The following is a 24,193-nucleotide window of genomic DNA, read 5'->3' as shown; positions in this document are numbered from 1 at the left end:
TGTAGGGAAAAAATCAGAAGGGCTAAGGCTCAGCTAGAAATTGGATTGGCCAAGTCAGTGAAAGATAACAAAAAATCTTTCTACAAATATATAAATAATAAAAGGTGGACTAGGGAGACCATACAGTCCCTATTGGACACAGAAGGAACAACAGTAACAGGGGATGAGGAAAAGGCTGAGGTACTTAATGCCTTCTTTGCCTCAGTCTTTAGTCGTAAGGAGGGTCGTTCCGTCTGTGTACTAACCCAGGAGCTAGAGGAGCATAATGAGGCTCCCGTGATCCAAGAGGAGGTGGTCAGAGCCTTGCTAGCCCGACTGGACAGCCACAAGTCTATGGGGCCGGACGGGATTCACCCAAGGGTACTGAAGGAGCTGGCGGATGTGCTGGCCAAACCCCTTTCCATCATCTTCCAACAGTCCTGGAAGACTAGGGAAGTCCCACTGGACTGGAGGCTGGCTGATGTTGTGCCCATCTACAAAAAGGGCCGCAGGGAGGACCCAGGAAACTACAGGCCTGTCAGTCTGACCTCAGTGCCAGGGAAAGTCATGGAGCAGGTGATCTTGAGTGCTATCATGAAGCACATGCAAGAGAACCGGGTGATCAGGCCCAGTCAACACTGGTTCACTAAAGGCAGATCTTGCCAGACTAACCTGATCGCCTTCTATGACAAAGTGACTAGGCTGCTGGATGAGGGAAAGGCTGTGGATGTGGTCTTCCTGGACTTCAGCAAAGCCTTTGACACAGTTTCTCACAGCATTCTGCTTGAGAAACTGTCAGCCTCTGGCCTGGACAGGCGCACACTCTCCTGGGTGGAAAACTGGTTGGATGGCCGGGCCCAGAGAGTGGTGGTAAATGGTGTGAAATCCAGCTGGAGGCCAGTGACAAGTGGCATTCCCCAGGGCTCGGTGCTGGGTCCAGCCCTGTTCAATGTCTTTATCAATGATCTGGATGAAGGCATCGAGTGCACCCTTAGCAAGTTTGCGGACGACACTAAGCTGGGTGGAAGTGTTGATCTGCTGGAGGGTCAGGAGGCTCTGCAAAGGGATCTGAACAGCTGGGCAGAGTCCAATGGCACGAGGTTTAACAAGGCCAAATGCCGGGTCCTGCACTTGGGGCACAACAACCCTATGCAGTGCTACAGACTAGGAGAAGTCTGTCTAGAAAGCTGCCTGGAGGAGAGGGACCTGGGGGTGTTGGTTGACAACCGACTGAATATGAGCCAGCAGTGTGCCCAGGTGGCCAAGAAGGCCAATGGCATCTTGGCTTGGATCAGAAACGGCGTGACCAGCAGGTCCAGGGAGGTTATTCTCCCTCTGTACTCGGCACTGGTGAGACCGTACCTCGAATCCTGTGTTCAGTTCTGGGCCCCTCACCATAAGAAGGATGTTGAGGCTCTGGAGCGAGTCCAGAGAAGAGCAACAAAGCTGGTGAAAGGGCTGGAGAACAGGCCTTATGAGGAGCGGCTGAGAGAGCTGGGGTTGTTTAGCCTGGAGAAGAGGAGGCTGAGGGGAGACCTCATTGCTCTCTACAACTACCTGAAAGGACGTTGTAGAGAGGAGGGTGCTGGCCTCTTCTCCCAAGTGACAGGGGACAGGACAAGAGGGAATGGCCTCAAGCTCCGCCAGGGGAGGTTTAGGCTAGACGTTAGGAAAAAATTCTTTACAGAAAGGGTCATTGGGCACTGGAACAGGCTGCCCAGGGAGGTGGTTGATTCACCTTCCCTGGAGGTGTTTAAGGCACTGGTGGATGAGGTGCTGAGGGATATGGTTTAGTGTTTGATGGGAACGGTTGGGCTCGATGATCCGGTGGGTCTCTTCCAACCTGGTTATTCTGTGATTCTGTGATTCTGTGAAGCACAGCAAGGTTGTAGTTTAAAAAAAAACTAAAGATGGACAAAATGTGTGATTAGGGGACTTGCAAAATGGGTAATAAGGAAAAATTAGCTGGATTAGGCAGTAACAGGGGCAAAAAATTAAGATGCTGTACTACAGCAGAACTTTCCTTTTGAAGGAAAAGGCTAATAATTTTGCAGAAAGAGCAACAGATGGTTATAAGCAAGTCTCCAGGCAGGAATGCAAGTTAAGCAACATCCTGAAGGAGGGTAATCTTGTTAATAAATCCACCTTCATTTCCTGGCCATTGCCACAGAGTTCCTGTGTGATCTGGAAGAGCTTCTCATCTGGGAAGTGGCAGCTTTAGTTCCTTCTCTTATGATTTGGATTTGGCATAGTGTTACCAGTCTCACTAAATCTGAGCTTCTTGGTAGAATGACAAGCATGGCGATACATCAGCAAGTGGAGTCTGCAGAGTAAACTGGCTGGAGCTGAGGAGCTGGTGCCTTTGCTATGTCGATTCTGGGAGGATGGCTTTGGACTAGCTGTGACTCAGTCCTGAAAGCTCTCTACTACCACCTGGATGCACCCTCCTATCCAGCCTCCCCAGAAAGAAAACCAGTTTGCTGCTCCATAGCATGGAAACAGTGTGACAAGTGGTGTGATCAACAGCTGCTTTTCAAATCATGCTACTGACCCAAACTTCACTGCTAACAGAGCCTTTCCCTACCTCAGTTTTTGTATGCTGCCTCCTAGTTCAGGATCTGCAGGAATCACTTAGGTTTTAGAGGGGCCAATTCACCTTCTGATAACTTCTCCCTTTGAATGTAGAAGGACTCCCCAACAACTGCACTCTTGATTTAGATGTATCATTTAAGTCCCTGTTATATAAGTCTACACTAAGATAAAATTTGGAGATGCAGCATGGCTGTAGCATGCTTGTTTCGAGCTGGGTGGCGTGGGCAGCAATAGCACTTGTACAGTCGGGGTAGGAATGGCTTTGTGTTACTGAGGTGGAGCTTGGATGCTACTGTCTTCAGGACACTGCTGTTATGTCTGAGCTATCTGTCTGTCTTCACTGCCGTTGTTTTCCAGATTAGTTTGGTTGAAACTACTGTAGATAAGGTTATCTGTGCTGCCATGCCAGTGCACCCTATTTACAGGTACAGCCCTGGAAGATAGGGGAATTATAGCATTCACTCTGTTTCCTAATAAATAATCAGATCTCAGTGCTAACTAGAGACATGACCGTTCCCGTAGTCACAGGGGTTCTTGCTGCAGTACCTATTTCCATGCTCTATCTCAGCCATGGCCTACAGGCTCAGGTGCAGCATCTACTTTGCTGGGGATCTTTGCCTCAGGACACTTGGCAAAGAAACTAGCTTTTGTCAGCCAGGAAGTTTTCTTTCATCTATCTGTGCAGTTTCTGTCTATGTTGTTATGCATATTCTACAACTCATGAATCTGGACATCAAAATATCAGAGTAAAGTGGTAGGGTACAAACTTTTCTTCATGATGGTGCATTGGGGTTTGCTCTCAGAATACCAGCAAGGGAAGAAGAGGAAAAGCTTTGTTTTTTTAAAAAAACAGGGTACCTGATCCCTGGTGGCAGCAAAAGCCATCTCACCCGAGAGCTTGCAAAGTACTGCTTTCTGCTATATCACTCATTCTTTCTGCTCTCACTGGTGATTCACAGCTCTACTCTGGTTTATGCAGGAACAGATTCTTAACTGGTCCAAACAGTACTGTCATCATCTAGCTTTTAAATTACTGTAAAACATTAGAATTTGTGCCTTTACTTTCAGATCAGGTCTCTGGCTAGGGCCACCCAAAGATATCTCTTGCAGATAGTGACTGGGTTAATGTTTTATGACTGTTTTCTTTTGGGGTTCCTGCAGTGGGAGATGTATGCAGGGAATACAACAAGTGCCGGTTCTGTCCTGCTGAGCCCCAGAGCTGCTTGTTTGCCTTTGTCTTGCCTAAGCTGGCATTTCAGATGCATTTGTTTCTGCCATACAGTGAATTGATACTGCTGGAGATATAAATGCAGATTAAGGTGCAAGCAAATTCCTTGAGTCTGGATGGGTGAATGGTGATTAATATCTGCTGACTGGCTTCCCCACTTCACTGAGTAAATTATAGCTTTATTCATAAGGAATATAATGTCCTTTTCAATTAAATTAATCAAACAGATCCTCAGCTTTGATATCTCATTCGCTAGTTTGCCTTTCCAAACATTGTAAAGTTTTCTTATTCTCCTGGACTTGCTCTGAGCCCTCCTTGTAGAGGAAATGTCCTCCTCATAAGCATCTTTCCCTGGACCTGAAAATGGGTCGTGTTTAAGGACTTTTATAGATGGAGCAGATGTCACACAAATAAAAGGGAAAATAAGAATTGAACCATGTTCTGTTTACTTTAAACCTCCTTGTAGACACTAAAGATGATATCTGGGTGGTTGCACAGCACAGAGGGCTGATATGCCCAGCACCATGTCCCAGGGTCTCACCTACACCCAGACATGGTGCGTGCACTAAGCAGCTTCAGAGATGCATAGGAAACAGCACAGTGAGCAAGACTTATCTCTTGCCCACAAGTCATATGCTGACAAAAGCATTGTATGGTTTCCTAATTCCTGGGAATTTTCAGTAATATTATTTCTTTGACTTATTGTAGTTTCTCTTTTTTAAATGAAATCTTCTCAAAATGAACATCTTCCTCTTTCACAGAAGGTGAAGTTGCAGACCCCTTTCCCAGCCCCAAGCAATCCCCAGATGGCTCAGATAGCAATGGTTTCTTCCCACTTTCCTCTCCCACCCCAAGGTTATTATGCCTCAATTGCTTAACCTAATTTTTCAGCTTCTCAGCTTCATTTAACCTACTGTGGTGAGAAGTGGCCAATGCTCTGTAAACATCTCTGTTTCTCACCATTCCTCCCCTTCAAGCCAGCTGCAAAGCACCTACAGAGGAGATTTTGAATAGCTTTGTGTGAGTCCACCTAATTTTAAGTAGGCAACTCAAGTACTTTGTTGGTATCTCAGACAGCTCTGCATGAAATCAGCACAGAAACACCAACATTTGCCACCTTTGCAGATGAAGGGTGTTAGCCACCCTGCTATTTCAGGCAGCCCTCCTTAGGGATCACATCTGGAGCACCTCGGTCTCATCTTATGACCCTGCAGGACCCCAGCATTAGGATGGGCACCCGACGCCCAGTCTGAGAGGATCCTTGTGGGTTTAGAAGGTGGATTTGGGGCTGTTTTCTGGAGCCCAGGACCCTCATGACCTTCGGCTGGTCACTCTCCAGAGCACCTCCCTTGCTTTCTCCCTTGCTAAGCATCAGCTCTGTCCACACGGGAAGGGTTCATGGCACTTGCCAGCAGTGAAGTGTCTCAGCTGGTGCTGGTGATGGGTTTTGTCTTTACAATGCTATACTATGCCAATGACCACTGCTTACGGCATGAGGCATCCTCAGCAGCCTCTCCCCTTCGCTGAGTAGGCTACCCACAGTACGGTCACCCTTTACTCCAGTGCTAGTAATTCAAGCAAGCCAGGTCTCTGCAGCGATACTTGAAGCAGCCTGATAGAGTGGGGATGTCTGATGAGCTGGGACTGTACCACCATGAGTCAAGGAGGAGGAATCAGGTGAGAGATAACAAAATGAGGAGGGAAAGGCAGACAAGCAGGAGGGGTACCTCTGTGTCGGGCATCTTGTGTTGCAGACATTCCCTTGCTCATGATATGTTTGAAGCATTTTTATCTGACCCCAGATGGGTCTCCAGGCAAGAGGTGTGAGAGCCTAGCAGGGTTGCAATCCTTTGGAGCTAGGCTTCCAGAGTCCTCTCACCTCAGAAGCCATGCAAATGACATTTCCCTCAGAGTGAATGTAATTCAATCTCCCTCCAGAGAATAATTAATTTCATAACAATTTAAAAGATTTTAATGCTGCCTAATGGGCAGAAGAGGGCCTACACTCTGGCTTTTTTTTGGAGTTGTGAGCACAATAGCATGGAGAACTTCCAGGCATGGTATCTGTCTTGGAAAATGCAGCCGGAGGATTAGGCAAGTGAAATACCTGGAGTCCCTCGTTGATATCTACAGTCACATCTGATGCTTAGATTTCAAACCACGGGAGGAGGTGGGGGAAGCTTTCCTTTAAGGACTTTTTCTCCAAAACACCAAAGCAAAATGCACCAAACAAAAAATCTGGGTGGGACAAAGGGGTAGATATTTATTACCCTGAGGATCAAGAAATCATAAGACATCTATTCTATTTACTGTGTTTAAATTCATATTGTTATACAAACTCCACCTCTAGCTGTGCAGCTTCTGGAGGGACAAGTTCCTACGGAGTGATCCTGAAAAGATGAGAGAGATTCCTGGAGGAGAGATTTACATTGCGTATCATCTTATCACTAGTCTGTCCTCTTGCTTTTTTATTTTTTCCCTTGCACAGCAAAAGAGATAATTAAAGAGACAGGGATTTAATTACAGCCAGGTAGGCCTAGGGGGAAAACCCACTTGGTGAAAGGACCTTGCAACAACAAACAGAAAGTTCTCCAGTTTCCTGGCTTTGAAGGATTTAAATCTGTGGAGGGAGGCAGGTTGGAGGGGGAAAGAAAGTTGGAGTTTGCAAAACACACAGTCTTCCCCCTATTTGACAAAGTGCTGTCTTCAGCAGTCTGGTCCTCACCACCAGCTCTCCTTCCAGTCCCACTGCCCTCCTGCTCCTCTGCAAGACCCCAACTGCTTCTCAAGCGCTTTCTGGCATCACCGTGTCAGTGTAACAATTCTATTTTCCCCCCACTCAAGGTTTTGCACCACCGTCAGCCAGTGCAGAAAAGCCTCATGATTTTTGTTGCCCGCTATGTTGTGCCCCAGGCAGTGCCCACCCATGTGTCCTACCCGAGCCAGCACCACGCTCACCCTGGGAACTGCCAGCTGGGCACAATTTCAGAGGCAAGAGATATGAGTCTGGCATGTGGGAGGCTGCCTCTGATGTGAATCATGCTATCTGTGGTAGGGATGGGGCCCTGCATCTTCTCTGCTAAGCCCTACCAGATTATCTGGCCTGCTGCGTTTGCCTCGCCAACCTTCTCACATCTTTTTCATTTCCAGGCTGTTGGGTGAAAGGGTATTTATTTTGTTGCTGGGCTCTATCAAGCTTTTGATTGGTGCTGAGGGAGAAATCTGTAGAAATAGTCCTGTGTTCACTGAGTGCAGAGGACCAGCCGAGCATCTGTATTAACTCCTCTAGCCTCCACTAATGAGGACAGTTATTTGTGGGTGCCAGCCTTGCTCAGCAGTGGCTCCATGCAGCAAGGCTAGTGCTTCACCACTCAAAAGTCTTCTAAAATGTTAGCACTTTAAGCCTTCAAACAGCAACAATCTTCTCTGTCCTGCAAAGTATTTCTGAAATTTGTTAATGAGGTTAATAATAAAATGGGCAATTGATTCTTCTGAGCAAACAGGAGCTGCTACTCTCCCAGACGTCAAATACAGTCATAGAAGTAAAGAGTGTTTTTCTACATGATCAGCTGAACTAGTGGAGCAAATCCCTAGTTTGGTGAATCCAGCACAATGACAAGGAGAAATTTGGCTGTCTCTACATTTCTTATGCTATTACTGGGAGACTTATTTGCCTTTAAAGAAGGAAAGGGGGAAGGAAAAAAAGATGAGTTGGTTTGTTCTGTGACATGTGTACACAGCCACAGGCAGTGCCTATAATTTCACTTGCAAACAATTTCCTCTCCCTTTTGTTTATTGATGACAGAAGGCATTCCAGCCAGATACACTGGCTCTTCCCCGACTTCAAAGGAAGTCAGGTTACAAAGGCAAGTAACATCCACACAAAATGAAGTGCAGGAGGGGAAGGCCCATCACAACCAACCTCAATGGGAGGTTGCATGTAAGGAAAAAGACCAAAATGCACCAGCAGGAAAAAAAAAATAGGATAAATCCCATTTCTAATTCAATTCAACCAGGGCTTATCCATGGGAGTGGTGATGGCCCTGGGATGCCCCCACAGCCCCCTGGCAATGGCAGCACATGTTCAAAACCTTAATTGAGGGAGTGCCCATGATCCACTGTTTGCTTCCTCTTTCCCAAATGTGCCTGTGCAGGCAGCTGCTGCTCACACATACCAGGGACTGTGCACCCAGGGAAAATTGCAGACTGGAAGTAATGGGCTTTCGGGTCTCAGTTCAGACCAGAAGTGAGGGCAGAGCTTCTTGTCACTAAAAACATTATCCAGCACCAAAATCAAGGCACTGGTGTTTTACAGTGTCCAAAATTAAGGTGATGGTCCTTGCCTGCCTAGGTCTTATGGCTGGATCAGCAAGGACCATGCTGGGCAGACAGTATGGCAGTGCTGATAACCAGTGCAGAGGCTGCAGTCTGTATAGCCCAAAGATGGCTGCTCAGCCCCACAGGGAAGGCAAGTGACTTGGGCTGATGCTTGCCCTTGGAAAAGTCTGAGTTGGTTGTTTCAGCAGTGGTGTTTTACCCTGTGCTCATATTGCCCATGCTGAATTCTAGCCCTGGCACAAGAACCATCCCCCTGCTCTGCTTACTCTGGGGATGGTCCTGATGGCCTCCAGTTTGCTGGTCACCAGATTCTGCCTGCTCAGAGCCTGGCTTTGCTACAGTGGCTCTTGTTCTCTGTGCTTAGATGCTCACATGCAGTGAGGGAGACATTTTTGGGTACACCACTGCCATGGCCACTAAGCCAGGCTGCTCTGGGACATTGCTGATGATCTACCCCAATGATTCAAGGAAGAGTAGGGACCAGGCTGTGCCTACACGATATATCCCAATTAAACATGCCATTCAAGTCCAGGCAAATCGAGGAACAGTTCCTTTCCTCTGGTAGCTCAGCAGAGCTGACCTGGGGTTTGGGTGATGCCACCACTGAGTCAAGCCATACTCTGTGATGGGGCTCATCCCTCATCCCTCATGACTCAGCACAGTCCCAGCCAGGGCAAGCTAGTGGGAGGAACTGGGAAGTTGCAAAAAGTTAATGACGATTCTTCATTAGTATCACTCAGCTTAATGAAGCATTACTCAGCGGCTTCTCCACCCACCCCCGCTGAGTAGGAGCTGTTGGGGCTGGTATCAGCCTCCTCCCATGTCCATGGCAGGTCTTCCAGCCAGGATGACTCAGGTCGCCCCATGCCTGGTCCGAGCATCACACTGCAGCAGGTCCACCAGTGTCCCTCAGGCCACTCAGTGGGTGACATTACCCAGGAGACACACAAGACCCATACCACCATCACACAGCAGCTAAGCACACATAAACCAAGCTCTCAATCCCTGCCTGAGAGTGGGGACAGGGACAAAAAGGAAGCAGGAAGAGAATTTTTTGGGAAACAAAGTATCTGCTTGGTGCAATGTGCCCTCATGTCAAACATGGTGTGTGCTCTGAAGCAATGGAAGAGTTGAATTTTGATGCTTTACATTAAGTTGAAACTTGTTGGAGATATATTCGATTTGTAGCTATTGTTCTTTATGTCAACTTTATTTTATTTTCACTCTATTATTTAATTTTTGCTGGTTTATTTTAATAATTAAGTTGCTTTTTAGATTGATGTTACTTTCTTTTTAACAACTTTCTTATTCATTGTGCACTCATTTCCTTTTAGCTTAGTTTAGCTTTCACTCTTAGAACTAACACAGCAAAGTTAAGCTTGGCATAGCATTGTCCATGTCCAAGCAAAGCCTTAAGGTTTTCTCCAGGCTGGACTGCCATTGAAACAAAGCCATTGCATCAAACAAAGCCTTTTGAGCTACATTTTTTCTTTCAAGCTCTTTTTCTTGGATCAAACAAATCCTTTCAAGGCAGGGAGAACTCCTGTCTGTCTCTCCCCTGAAACTGAGTCAGTCAGGGTTTGTTTTCAAAGTGATGTCTTTCAGCCTCTGTCTTCTCCTGTCCACTTGGGCCAGTGTCACTTGAAGCATGGGAGATGCCAAACACAGAAATAAAAGTGTGAACCTTTGCAAAGTGCTCAAAAAGCCAAATACTTCCTGGGATTTGATTTTATTTGCTCCTTCTTCCCTCTGCCTCTCCCCTAATTTTTATTTAATATCTGTAAAACCAGTTCCCCATCCCTCACATCTGCAGGTACTGATAGGACTGAGTATTAGCATCTCAGTCATACATGTTTCCTATCTAAAAATGATGAACCACACAATTTGTATATTTATAGTTAAAAATAATGGCAAGAATAGGTACAGGAAAGGAGGCGTTTTCCTCCTCTACATACAAATGTACAGTTTTTCTTTGGAAGGACTTGCAAGAATTAAAACCTTAGTATTAATTGTATTTCGCAAAAACATTATGAGTTAATAAAATTCATTTGTATCCACAAGCATCTTTAGAAAGTTTCAATCACTGCTGGTGAGCAGGCAGTGATGGTAACCTCAAGCATGCGACCTGAGTTAAGACTTCCAGATGACAATATGGATCTATCACTAGGATGCAAAATGCTTGAAATAATGGTTTGTGTCTTCCAGTCATTTGCCATATCAATGAGGCCTCTTTTTCCCCCAAAATAAAAAAAACAGGAGAACCCATTTGCTGCCTTTAACTTGCTTCGAGCACTGAGGCAGTTCTCTTTTGAGCTTGTTTAAATTGTTATACATCAGGTGTAATGGTGTTTGTGTGATTCTTTCCCAGGTTGTCCAGGGTCTGGTTGTTGGAAAACTTACTAACCACTGCACGGAGAGGACCCTGCTCCGGCTCAGCATCTTTGTCTTCGCCGGCGTGGGCCTGGGCATGGTAAGACTCGGCATGAAATCATCCATGTTGCCTTTTAATAATGCAGCAGCACAAGGTATGTGAGACCAGGCTGCAAGCTCTGCCCCTTGAAATGCCACCACTGGCTTTGCTGGGTGGTCCTTTGGGGGAAAGCAACTATCCTGGACCTCTGTGCAAACAGACCTGCACTCAGCATAAGCACCATGCGAAATAATGATGAAGAGCTGCACAATAGTTAAAAGGATAAAAAAAAAAAATCTGACACAGAAACTAGTTAAGTCCCTCCTGAGTCACTGGATTTGCATAGAAATCCTGCCCTTAGTTTTGTAAACGACTGCATTTCCTGAACTACCTAGAAGGTAAATGAAGAGGGAGTAGAAATCATTGCAGATGTATGCTGCTGCGAGACAGTGGAGGTTGTGTGCTCTTTTTCTGGGGTTTTATTTTTGCCTAATTCCCCAGGATGAGAGTATTTGGGGACAGAGTACCAAGGTAGTAATTTTGTTGCTCCATTTTGGGATAAGTGATGCTACCCACTACTGTTTGTGTCTGCATGGGTCGATGCCAATCTCAAATGGTAATTGTAAAACTGAGTTGACATAGGTAGCTCTGCCAGTAATAGTGTTTGCTCAGATAAGCTGTGCTTGGGGAACTGATAACTCTGGCCACGCGATGGGGGTGGAGGAAGGGTGCTCACCAATGGGCCCAAAGGACAGTTGAGCTGCATCAGCCTTTCTATGTTCCCTGCAGGATTCAGCCTCAAGGCTTGCTGCCAGGGTGCCAGTGCTCCCACCGGTGTGGGTAGGATAAGTGTCATTCCCACAACCACGCTTCAGCCACAGGGAAGTTAGGGCCAAATCCTGCAGGGTATTGAAGCTCATGGTTTCCAGCTGCATGGATGAGATGAGGCACCTACACACCTTTGCTAATCTGAAGTTAAATTGCTTGTCCAAGATGAGGCTGGGAAGGGAGGATGGATGCAGACAAAGGCTGGATTCCTCAGATGGAGCGCAGTCCTCCTCTCTGGGATACCACTGCTCACAGAGATGCTGCCATGTGGTGCGATGCTCAGGACGTCCTTCCTGGCTGTTGTCATGTGTTTTTTGCTGGCATTCATGTGCCACCTTAGCACAGCACATCTGCACAGGGCTTGATGTTCCTGAGCATGGCCCAGAAAGGACTTTGTAGGTCTCTCTGGTTTTTTTTTGGTCCTGAGTGGGGGCAATTAGGTGGGACCAGATGGAGCACCCCCAACCTGGTGCAGGACAGGGTGCTGCTGGGACTGTCTCCATGATCCAAATTGTAGTCACATGGGAATCAGACAGAGGAGCAACATGAAGTAAATGGCTTGTGTGCACTGAGGTCCCACTGAAACATAGGGATGGATGTAGGAGAGAAAATTTCAGTGGCAGAGGAAAGACAAGCAGCATGGCTTGCAGGCACTAATGCCCCAGTATGGGGAGGCTGACATTGGCTGTGCAAGGAGGGAAGTTGGGAAGGGAAATAGTTTTAGAGTTGGCAATTATAACATCCCTGGAGGGCTGTGGACATCCTGACAGCACGGACCTGGGGACAAGGGTCAGCAATTACTTCCCATGAGAACTATTCATAGGCAAATACAACTGTGATCGTCTTCACTGGGGATGCCTTATTAAAAAGTACTCTGTTCAAGCAGCTGCAGAGAAAACATCCGTTTCTGGGGTGGCTTTCCATCTTGGCAGGGATGAGTGTTGTCACAGCAGCAGGCCCCAAATGCAAAGACTAATGTGTAAAGCTTTTAATCCTGCACAGCCACTGTTGGAGAAGCATCCCGCCTGCAGTGCCTTTGCTGCATCTGGCCTCCAAATGAAGCAAATTCCTTCCTCAAAGGGTAGAAGTGAGGAGAAAAGCTAGCTGTTAATAAAAGACGCTCTGAAACCCATCTTTGTATCTCCAGGAGGTGGGCTGAAGTGTTTTTGGAAGGCAGGCACCACCAGCAACAGACAGACAGGCAGACAGAAGGCAGTACATCTGGGAAGAAGCTGCAGGATGTTCCCAACAATCAGCAGCTGGAGAAAGGAAGGGGTGGGCTGGGAGCTCCGCAGTAGCAACTGGAAAAGGAGAGGAGGGGAGAGCCAGTGTCTGATCTGCAGATGCAAGCTGGGAGCATGTGGGCAGGCTTGTAGGAGTGTTTGGCAGTTGCAGCTGGGAAGTTTTTCTCTGAAGGCACTGCTGTGCCTCGTCCTGCTTTGCTGCCTGTGTTTCCCAGGAGGCTGCTTTTTGACCCTGTCTGCTGAAACTCCTTGTTCTGCCTCTCACCTGAAAACGCTTTCAGATCTGCTCAGGTCAAAAAGATTGATACCTTCCCAGCAAAGGCGTAGCAGAGTTCTGCCTGGCTCAATCCTTTCCGGATCCCAGGGGAGTCAGGAGCCAGGAGCCAGAAGCCATCTCACCTAGTTTTATAGGAGACACAGATATAGCTCAGCTGTTTCCTGTCCACTTGCTTCGGCCCATGAGGGAATTTGTACTAGGCAGGGGAGAGTTAAAGCTGTTTTTTGCCATGAGATCTGCAATGTTGTCCTGCAATGACATTTGCCCTAGCAAGGAATTATTCTCCCTCTGTCTGAATGTTTATGTACCAACTACCTGTCCCTCTGTCTTTGTTCTCTGGTTCCTTAATCAGAAGTGACTAGATCTTAACCAAAACGCAGGTAAAGAACCCCTCCGAGGAGAAAAACCTGGCTGTGTGTGAATCTAGAGAGCAACTAGGAATAAACCTCAATACTTCCTAATCATGAGTGAGCAATGTCTCTGGGCTTTTCCATCTTCTGTAGCCAAGAGGCAGGGACCAGATCTTAGAAAAGAGAACACCAAAGAATGAAACTTCTGGCTAAACCAGCAACAGAGATGTTTTCCAGCTGCAATAACACACCTTGAGACACAGGTGAGGGCAGGAGACTTGCTAGAAAGGGGCAATTTCCTTTTCATGCCCCAGAGAAATCCATTCATTTGAGCAGCAAGGCTTATGAATGAGCTGAGAGCCGCTCTAGCCCCATGGCTTAGGGAGCTTTACCGCTTCTGTTTCAGTATTAAACAGCTGGAGGGATGTCCTCACTAAGAATAGCTGCAATAACAAAATCATTACTCTCCCTAATTATGTTCGCTAATGTTCACTTATGGCCAGGACACCTATTCCAGATTATTGAATTCAGTGAATTTATTAGCAAGGAAGCAGCAGAACAGGACCAGAAATCCCAAAGGTACACTGTTACATAATGCACCACACTAATTTATTTTGACAAGCTCAGTTTAGTTTTAATTATTTATGATAATGAACCAAAATGCCTTCTCTAGGCTGTTTTGTATAAGTAATGCAGGCTTCCTGGAGTACACCACATGCATCTGCTGTTCAACATTTCCTCAGGAGTTGGACAAGAGACAGAAGATTGGGGGGGAGCGCGGGGGACGTCACTAATTCACAGACACTAAAAATACCCACAGCAGTGCCAGAGAAACATGCTGCCAGACTGTAGGGTATCATTTGCTACTTGTGCTCCATGCTTGGAATAATTCACTGCAGACAAATGGTGGGCTGTGAAAGACCCTGCAATGGCCAAAGCCACACAATCATGGATCAGTTGTAGCTCCCAGAATTTGTCTAAGTCACAGCTCTGTCTCATGATGTTTTTCTAGGTTGCCACAGTCACCACTTGTGCTCTGTAATGATTCATGGTCCATTTTGTCCTGTCTCTTAGGCCCTTATGAGGACTGTGTGGCACTACTGCATCATTGCCGTGCCACTGGTGTTCGCCTTCAGCACACTGAACACCATCACCGACAGCATCCTCACCAAGGCTGTCCCCTCCTCCGACACTGGTAAGACTTCTCAAAAAAGATCAGACTGGTCTTTTCTCATTTTTCAATTCATTAGATGCGTCTTATCTCATGTCACTGCTATTGAGCATTGGGGTGCATTCATGGCAAACGCCCAATTCCCCAGCAAATCTGGCTTGGCAGTTGCATGCAGTGGGTGTCAGTAGAGCAGATGAATGGGGACTGGTGGGGCTCATACAGGATGAGCTTGAACAACATTGAGCAAGCATGCTGCAACCCTGTGCCGCCTGCTGATACCCATAGTAAGGGAAGCTTCTCCCAAACTCTCCTTTCCATGTGAACCCGTATGTTCCACCAAAAAAAAAAAAAATCTGCTTTTCCACTGTGAGGGCGACTGAAGGGGCTGTTTGTTCACACCTTTTAGCTTAGGGCATTGCAGGAGGGTATTCTGGATTGCTTTTTGAAAATGTGTTTTGCCTGATGCAATAATTGCCCCCTTCTCTGCATTTTGGCAATGTTTCAGTTGAAGAGTTGCTATATTTCTCTGTACAAGGGGCTGAAATGCAGTGCGAGACCACAAATCTTTATACCTGCTTTTTTTCTTCTGTTGACAAAGGAAATATGCCTACTTTACTACCATGAGAGCCTTGCTGAGTTTGTCCCAGGATGGACCTGGTTAACCCAGTATGGTGTCTTTTGCTCAAGCTCTCTCAGGGTTTCTCCTCAAGCCACATTCATCTGTAAGTTTCTCTGCTCTAGCTCAGCCTTTCTGGGATGCCAGCTTACACTCTTCATCTTCCCTAGCAGCCATCTGAGCAAGATACCTCTGCACAGCCCCTACTGAGAACAGGAGTTAATATATTGCACAGCTCGTTAGTGAAGTATTGAAAGCACTTTTGAGATGCTTCTGGATTGAGAGCTTTTCTAAATGTCACTTCAATAGTTTATTTGTAGACCTGACCACCGCACCTCCTACAAAGGCAGGGAGCCCACAACTTTTGAGTGCGATACTTCTGCTTGGGAGGACCACTTAGTTCCAGGGGAGGTGAGGACTGCAGATGTCACAGCCCCTGTGCTCAGATGGGAAGAAAATCTGCTGTTTCATTACTTCGAGTAATGTTCATGCCAGGAGGAAGAGCCAGAGGGGAAGGGCACCAAGTGGTTTTGGGAATTTGTCCAGCCTCTTCTCAAAGGGGCTTTGTGAGGAAAAAGGGAGCATTGCTTGGCTTTCAAAGCCCGGAGGCAAGCTCCGTTCAGAGATGAAAATGGGTTTAGCTGCCTCACCCTGCTCCCTGCTTGCGTATATTGTTAGGTCAGCCTGTGCCTCAGCAGGATGGATGGTCTCTGCATGGCAGGACAGCCCACAAGGCAGCACAGGTGGTCACGAGGGGGTCATGGGACATTGGGAAAGCCATGGGCTAACCAGGGCATTCTGCTGCCTATCCATCCTGGGCTGATGTCATGCCAAGTGCTGCTACAAATTGCAGAGTTACAGCTGGCTCAAAACTGTGCGTGCTGAGGCAGGATGCTGCTGGCTCAGAGGATCACAATGCTGGTGGAAAATCTTGTGTCCACTGCTCCTCCTTGGCCCTTGCCTTTCAAACCCTGCTTCCTCCTTGTGATGTTTCCAAGGGAAGAGGCATCTGATGGTCTTGCATTTGTTTTGGATGCACTCGGGCAGGGGCCAGGGATGAAGGCAGGAATGCCTGACACAGCAGAGCCGACAAACTGCCTCTTCGCAGCAGCTGCAGCAGTGGCAGCGTGGGTGTCTCACACAGAAATGCAGCTATTAAAATGCCTTTCATCCATCTCTGTCCGTGGGTGGCACCCCACAGCGGCTGCTCCACCCATACAGCAGCTAAAAGGCCACTCCTTCCTATGTGAGCCTGAGCCTGGCTCTGAGAAGTGAGCGTATTGTTGGTATGTTAGAAATCCGTGCATAGAAATCTGGCTTTATGAAAATGCCTCACTGTCACTGCACAAAAAAACCTGAGTGCTAACTTGCAATAACTTTTAATTAATGCAAGGAAATAGCACACTAAAAATTTGCTTGTGGAAACCTCACTTTCGAGACTTGCTGCTGTCTCTTCCTGATGTTCGTGCCAGCCTGGGGTTGGCGGAGCCTGTGGAGGTTTTACTTTGGGCCAGGAAGAGGCTTTCCAAAGGGTTGGAGTTTGGGCTGAGCTCAGGTGCCTGTCTCATTGTGGGGCTAGAACGGATGGCGCGTTGCAAGAGGATAACCTGTCCGCCCTTGCTAGACACTGAGTCACTTGTCCTTGCCTTTTAAATAGGTGTCTTGGAAAGGGAACAGTGGGATGTAGGATGGCACCATTCCTTGCACTCATCATCCTGCTTTTAGGACTGATTGAAGGTCATTTCCTAGTGAGGCTGATGAGATTACTACTTGCTGTTGCTTGTGGCTGGAGCTTTGCTCTGAAAGGAAGAGAGCGGAAATGATTTCATTGATTTCCCTTTGATATTTTTTTCCCTCTCTTCATCTTCAAAGGCAGGAAGGGAAAATTCTCCCCTGCGTGCACATGCTGTTCAGCTGGGTGTGTGAGTTTGTGGGACGGCAGCCCTGAATTGAGGGGGATTTCCATCCACACAAATGCTCCTTGTCAACCACAGTCCCTCCCCAAGAATGGAGGTCTTGTTCTTGCACAGGGCCCCCCATCCTCAGGGGAGAAAGGGAGGAAGCCCATCAGAGCCTCCCTGTGTACCAGGTCCACTTTTCATGGTTTTATATTTACATGTCAGACAGAAAACCTTAGGAGAAGAGCTGGCAGCCAGGTGGGGCTCAGATCACTGAACCCCCCAGCTTTGCTTGGGCTTTGGTGGTTTGAATGTGGCTGCTGGCAGCAATGACTTAATCGTTAAATTAGGCCCTGTGATTGCCCCACGGGCATGTGGCTGATCTAGGCCAGCACCATCATCTGAGCGTGGCAACAGGATGTGAGTTGGAAAGGAGGGTAAGATAGGATGCCCCAGCACAGCGGAGGGTGGGAGGAGGGATGGAGCCGCCCAGCTTGGGGACCTGCCAGCACCCAAATCTGAAACCTGTGGGAGGAGAGGAGGGATGGGGCAGGAGAGGAGGATGGGAGCTGGGACAAGTCATTGCAGGTATGGGTATAGGGGGAAAAAGCTAGGGAGGGAGGAAAAAAGGGCTGTGAAGGTTCAGAAAGTGGGATATTCGTGATGAAGGTAAGCATGTGCTTTGGCAGAGCTCCACAAAGCAACACAGGAACTTTTCTGCTGACATGATGACTTGTCACAGTTAAAGATCTTGCCTTAGATTAGATCCATCACATGAGCAGATCTGCAACAGAGCTAGGGCCACACTGCAGAGATGAGATTTACAGTGTCCCAAAGCTCGAGGGTATCTGACATGAGTGATCTAATTTAAACTCATTAAATAGAAATTATCTTTCTCTGCAACGTGTTGAAGAAGTGCAGAGGGAGAGCCTGGCTTTTTAAGAGAGTTGGTTTCTGCCCAAAAAAAAGAGGAAGGGAAAAAAGTGCTTCCTCAATCCTAAGAGCCAGTTTGGCAATTGTACATAGTAATTAGTTTAATTCAAATACCTAGAGGGGAAAAAATAATTGCAAAACCTGCCCAGAGAGTTTGGTGGTTGTGGGATGGTTCCCATTGGCAAAGGGTCAAGGCAAGGTCCCACCCATAGCCTTTGTGTTCCCATGCACAGGAGGAGCACTCAGCAGCTCTTCCTGGGAGATTTCCCTCTCTGCGTGGCTACGCCTTTGGCTTGGGCTCATTGCACAAGTATTTTAAGCATGCTGATAAAAGCCCAGTAATCACTGAACGACATTACGCGAACACCTGGCTGCCTCTTCTCTCTGAGAGCCAAGGATCGTTTCCCCATGGCTACCCACGTGAAAAGTCACACTCAGCTCCACCTTTTCTTATATGTGTGACAGCATCCTCCTTCCCAGATGCTGGTGGCCTTGTCCAGCAACAATACCTCAATGCATGTCTTGGTGGAAAATTGATCCCAACAGCCCAAATAATCATACTGATATTAAAAAAAAGCAATTTTAATTATTTCAGAGCAAGGCACAAGCTTCTTGCGTATGCTACCAGCTTGTCCTTCCTCTCAGTGTTGCGGAGTTAATGATTTTTTAGCTAGCTGGGTATTTTTTGCTCGCCTGAGCATGATAGCTGTCCTGCATGAAGACCACAAGGCAAAGAGAGCACCAGCTGCATGGGGGACTTCTTTGCGTCCCATGGGACATCCTAGCCATCTGTCTGCACATGGAAAAAAGCCCGCCTTTGCCAAACTGGAGGTGCTTCCCCATCCACTGGGTTCCTGTTAACAATGCAAATGGGAGAGCTGCTGGAGGGGGAACCGGCCCAGCCGGGTGAAGGGCTTACATTTCCATCCAAATTGAAATATCCATTCTTTTGCTGGGGTGGGGGCAGGGAATGAGGGGGAATGGGGAGTATCTCAAAGGGGTTCAGTCTTTATTTGTGATTTTATTTATTTATTCTTAAAGATCTAGTTAGACCTAAGCCTCTCACTCCTGCTGAGCCCTCAAGAGCTGTTCCTCTGTCCCATGCTAGATAATAAATGGCAAGCGCAGCTTGGGTGGTATGGGGCTCCCTTGGGTAATTATGATATTGAAAGAAGTTTCATGATTTGCTTGAAAGTCTTAAACATGACCCTAGAAATTATCTCTCTATCCTTAAGCCGATGCAGCTACCAGCCCTGCTGAGTGCAATGCTCAGAACTGTCTTCTGGGGCCAAAGGCATCCTTAGACCCGGTGAAGGCAGTAGTTGAGTACTGACTTGCCTTTTGGGCAGCATTACAGTTGTCTAGACCACTCAGTAAAGAGCTGAGCTGGTTCATGGTGGAAACTAGCCCCTATGCCTCCAGGAGTCCTTGGGCTTAACGAACCCTAATTGGACTTTTAGGAATTAATACAAGAGATTATTTAAAGTAATTTGTTACTACTATGGGGGAACACCATCAGGGATGAAGGGGATCTTGCTTGCTTTTTTCCCATACCAAGAGCTGCCTTCATCCTAACGTCTGCATGTTTCTCCTGTCTCTCCTAGGTACCATGCTTGGGATTTGCGCCTCAGTGCAACCCTTGACCAGGACAGTAGGCCCAACCATTGGTGGAGTTTTATACAAACAATTTGGAGTCTCATCCTTTGGCTATTTACAATTATTTGTCAATATAGGTTTGTTTATTTACCTCTTAAAAAGTCAAATCCCACTAAGAGAGATGAAAAGCCAATAATTCAGTTGCAAGGGTGTAACTCCCTTACATTTTCCACAGAAATAAAGAAGTTCTTGCGTTTTATTTTTGATTCTATAGACCTGGAATAAAACCATTTGAACAATACTTTGCCTTTGCATCTAGAGTAAGGGACAGATCAGTTTACAAAGGCCTTGAAACTGCGCTGGAACAGCTGGTGGCTGTGGGACCCTGAGAGATATCAGGTTCCCCCCTGCAGCAGTAGCTGTCATTGCATTCAATAGCTCTAGATCCTCAACTGTTGTCAGGCAGCATTCCTGCTTGGATTCACCAAAACTAGGGATTAGAAGGCAGTGCTTCTGCTCTGGTGGTTTGGCTTTTTATTTCACAGCCCCTGCACTAGTACCAAGGAAAATTGAGGTAAAACACATCCGGTTTTGAGCATCATGTTGCTGCATTAAATAGACCTCTGGCTTTCTTATTCTAGAGAGGCATTGAGGCCAAAGGCTTTTGAATGTTGTGGCCAAAAGTTTACTGCATTCACAATTCAGTCATGCGCAGCTCTGCCTCTGCATGACCCCAGTCAGCAGCAGCATCCAGCAGCATGCAGGGAGGATGCAAAGCCCCAGTGTAGCATAGCTGCAGCGCCAGGCTCCCAGTTGATTCTAGAAACTGGGGGCAACCCCCTTTCCAGTTTTACTTCCGCTGCACTGAGCCTCTCTTGTTCTTACTACAGGCTACTTGTAATTACACACTTTACTACTTTCCCTAGTACAAAGTCTCCTGCAAAAACTGCACTCCTATTGGGAAGAGGGAAGTTATACAATATAAACTACCAGTTTTGGAGCATTAGCAGCAAGTACTTTGTCTGCTAAGCTCCTAATCCTGACTGCCAGAGCTGACTCATGTGCTACAGCATTGCTCTCAAGGAAGCCCAGGTTAGTTAGTCATAACCAAGCCTCACAAGGTAAACTGCAGCAGTTTTATTAAAAAAAAAAAAAAAAAGAAGTCCCAGTGCTATCGGAAACAGATTATCTCCATTATTCCTGGTTATCATTGAAACTGAACTTGAACCAGAGACTGCAGAGGTGGAGGAAAAGGAGAAAGTGAGGAGTTCAGCTTACTTTGTTGCAAAGCAGACAAATCCCATTGAGCACTGTTTTTTCCAACATTAAATATCCATTTCTTTGCCTTAGCACAGCACCAAGCTACAGGGAGTGGGGGAAGGATGTGAGGCATTAGCAGACAGCACCGATTTATTGTCACAGGGAGCTCTTGCACCTTGTGTAGCTGCCATTACTCGATTGTATGGGAAAGCAGTTCAAAAGCAGCACTTACCCAAGTTGTGGTAGGGTTTTCCATTTCCACCACTGACTAGAACTGGACCTTAACACACTTTCCCTCCCTGGTCAGGAGAAGTAGTCAAACACAAATAAGTTATCTGGGCTTTCTCCACCTCCCGCTGCCCAGTTCAAGGCACCAAAAAGCTGAGTTTACCCTCTCTTTTTAAACCACTACACCACCGCCTGCTCCACAAACAAGCATCAACAAAAGTTACTGCAGCCCAGAGTATAGTAATAAAAAATGAACATTTCAAGTAATTTATTTGGAATGGACATATTAATGCAAAAGCAATATTAAGACCAGTAACTGCTGAAAGACATTCATCAAAATAAATACAAATATAGATACTAGAAATAATTTAAATTGCGTTTAACACCACCAGTCAGTGTTGAATCTTCCTTTTGTCTCATAAATAGAAGATAATCGTTCACAAAGCTGCGCCACTCAAAACACGTGGACGCTTTGCTAGAAGTCCTTTACGAAAAGTCTTTGGTTTTTCTTTAAATGCATCTCAGGCAAAGCTCGGGGCTCTTTGCTCAGCAGCCTCAACAGGCTCGGAGAAAACCAAGCTGTTTCCAGCTCTCTTCTTCGCTTTCCTTCATTGGTACCCTGTCCCATTTCAGTCCAAGACACTTGATCTGGTTTTTCATCCAGTGGTATGCTCTAAAGACAGCAAGAGAACGGAGGTTAGTTAGACCAACGGCGAGCAAGGGGAAAAGGAAAAAAAACAAAAACGGGGCTTTAGAGAGAGAGCAAGCGTTCAGCCTTTAATTTCAGAGATATTATACTATTAGTGAAATCGCTGCCAAGTACCATTTCCCTCCTAACAGCCACAATCCCAGTGCTCTGCCTAAGCCCGACTCCCACCGAAACCCCCGGGGCCACATCAGGAACAAGCCCCGATTGCCCCGGTCTGGGGGGCAGCAGAGCCGCCTCCGATCCTGTCTGAGTGCCCGGAGCAGGTGCAGAAAGGGGCAAGGGGGAGGGAATAATAAAAAAAAAATAAATAAAAAAGTAAAAAACAGCGCGTTAAAGCTGTCTGAGTGCCCGGAGCAGATGCAGAAAGGGGCAAGGGGGAGGGAATAGTTAAAAAAAAAAACAAAAAAAAACAAAAAAAAAACAAAAAAAAAAAACCACAAAGAAAAATAAAAGGCATTGAAGCCATTCAAAGCCCGGGGTGGGTCCGGGGACGCTCACCGTGCGGCGGCTCAGGGCGCCCGGGCCAATCGCCGCTCCTGGGTACCCGCCGCCTGCTCCATCTCCTGGCGGCTCTTGAAGTCCTGGATGGCCCGCTTGTTCTGGAAGTCGATGAGCGCCATGGTGATGGAGGCGTTCCAGCAGCTCTGGTCCGGGCACCGAAAGTCAATCTCCTTGCGGTCCTTGGTGACGATGGTGAAGTAGATGTACTTGCCCGTGCGCTCCACGCAGTCCACCTTGAGGATGGAGCCGAAGCCCAGCTCCTTGCCCTTGGCCCGCTTGTGCCCGTCGGGGAAGAGACTGAGGCTGTCCTTGGTCAGCACCACCAGCTTCTTCTTCCACAGCTGGAAAAGGCTGTCGCTGCGCTTCTCCAGCTCGCCCTCGCGGATCACCTCGGCTTGCATCTTCATCCTCCCTCCCGGCGGCTGCGGCTCTTGCTACTGCTGTGGCGGCTTCGGCTCCGGCTCGGGAGGCGATGACCGAGCCTCGCCGCGCCGGCAACGATTTATTGCAATGAATCAGCGCCGGGCGCCTTCCGGTGCCTCCCCCGGAGCGCGGCCCGCCCCCCGCCCGCCCCCCGCCCGTGGGCGCCCTGCGCGGCGGGGACGCTGCTCCGGCCCCTCCCCGGGGCCGCGGGCGGCGAGGGGGGTGCCCCGGGAGGCGCCCCGGCTCCGGCCCCCCCCCGCGGTATGCCCCCTGCCCAGCCCCCCCCCCCGCGGGGTGAGGCTGCTCTGACCCCCGTCTTGCCCCTCTGAGCACACCTGGCTGCATCTCAGAGCCTGGGAGCATCTCGGTGTTCCCCGAACCACCTCCCTGGGCTCCTGGGCTCTTGTATCTCTGCTACGTTGGATCTGCCCTGGCACCATCTCCACCTGGGACTCTCAGTGCTCCCCAAACCACGTCCCTATGTTCCTGGGCTCTCCTACCTCTGCCACATTGGATCTGCCCTGGCACCATCTCCGCCTGGCGCACAGGGGACCAATCTCTGTCTATGTTAGGCTGCTGCCACCTCTCCCGGGCACCCAGTTTGAGCGCCAGCCCCTAGTTGCCCAAAGAGACGCAGCCAGGACCTGTCAAGCCCACTAGCTTCTCTTGAGGCCCTGCATCCAATGGGCTCTGTGCCATCCTCATCAGCCCTTCCTGCATCCTTTCCTCAGGGCATCCCACCTCTCCTGTTTTGCGTTAACACAGACCTCCTAACCCTTTTTGTTGTCCTCCGTAATCACCACATTTATTCCATTTTATTGCTCCCCAGCCCACCCTCTCCTCCCAGGGAAGACACCATAGTTCATTATAATCTGGCCAGTGCTCAACACCACAGGGGAATTGGTAAAGTCTGTGGTGGTTGGAAGTGGTATTTAAGAAACATGTGCAAGCCCTTCCCTTTGTAAGCCATTCATTCTGTCACTCTCACAACAGTTGACACAAGGCTCATCCACCTTCCTCGACGTTGCATCAAACCTGCAGCCTAGGGCAGAGCTGTGCTCAATGAACTTCTTCACACCATTTTCAAAGCAGTATTTGCTCAGTTACGTACTTTGTACAGCGTCACCCTTTAGACTTTGAGCACTGTTCCTCTCCATCATCTTTCTTGAATGACCGACACCTCTACAGGTGTTTGTAAGCCAAACCCCAGCGGTGAGTTTACAAAGCAAAGCTTGGCCTCTTTGAAGAGCTTGGCAGCAGTCCCAATGACTTCCGCAGGGTCAGAAGCCCATTCCAAGGAACAAATCAGAGCTACAGCCAAACTCGTTTCCTCTGCAAATCACTCATCAGCTGGATTATACGACCACTCTTTGATAATTCATGGCAGCCTGCACATCTGTAGGGAGGGCCAGAACAAAGGTGGGGGCTGTGCAATGCTCTTGGGGTTTATGAATGAGCCAGGAATGGTTTGGCTGAGCCTCTCAGGGTGGGATGGGCTGGGGACCACTCAGGGAAGGCCACGCTGGCCATCGCTGCTTATGGGGGTGGGGGAGTGGCTGTAGATCATACACGTGGCTGTGTCACAGTGTGAAAAGCTGCAGGCTTTTCCCTG

The 24,193-nt window shown here is 47.9% G+C and overlaps 2 protein-coding genes across 3 annotated transcripts in view; one reads left to right on the top strand and one right to left on the bottom strand.

The window, feature by feature from the left end:
• Positions 1–19,759, top strand: part of SLC22A18 (solute carrier family 22 member 18) — a 65,916-nt gene extending 46,157 nt beyond the window's left edge. For both annotated transcript variants that reach the window (XM_069857738.1, XM_069857739.1), the window contains exons 9-11: positions 10,506–10,607; positions 14,321–14,441; positions 19,469–19,759. In XM_069857738.1, the coding sequence (XP_069713839.1) occupies positions 10,506–10,607; positions 14,321–14,441; positions 19,469–19,656 (411 nt within the window). In that variant the 3' untranslated portion in view covers positions 19,657–19,759. The remainder of the gene's footprint in view (positions 1–10,505; positions 10,608–14,320; positions 14,442–19,468) is intronic.
• Positions 19,760–21,184: 1,425 nt separating this feature from the next.
• Positions 21,185–22,660, bottom strand: PHLDA2 (pleckstrin homology like domain family A member 2). Its single transcript, XM_069857002.1, has 2 exons — positions 22,156–22,660; positions 21,185–21,621 (listed from the first exon to the last, which is right to left on the bottom strand). The coding sequence occupies exon 1, from the start codon at positions 22,563–22,565 to the stop codon at positions 22,167–22,169; it is 399 nt and encodes a 132-aa protein (XP_069713103.1). The 5' UTR covers positions 22,566–22,660; the 3' UTR covers positions 21,185–21,621; positions 22,156–22,166.
• Positions 22,661–24,193: the final 1,533 nt, after the last annotated feature.

The sequence above is a fragment of the Phaenicophaeus curvirostris genome, chromosome 5 (genome assembly GCF_032191515.1).
Source record: "Phaenicophaeus curvirostris isolate KB17595 chromosome 5, BPBGC_Pcur_1.0, whole genome shotgun sequence".
Lineage (NCBI taxonomy): Eukaryota > Metazoa > Chordata > Aves > Cuculiformes > Cuculidae > Phaenicophaeus > Phaenicophaeus curvirostris.
This window is presented reverse-complemented; position numbering and strand designations above follow the sequence as displayed.

Excerpts from the sequence above, each read along its gene's own strand:
- PHLDA2 (XM_069857002.1), bottom strand. The coding sequence starts at position 22,565 with ATGAAGATGCAAGCCGAGGTGATCCGCGAGGGCGAGCTGGAGAAGCGC.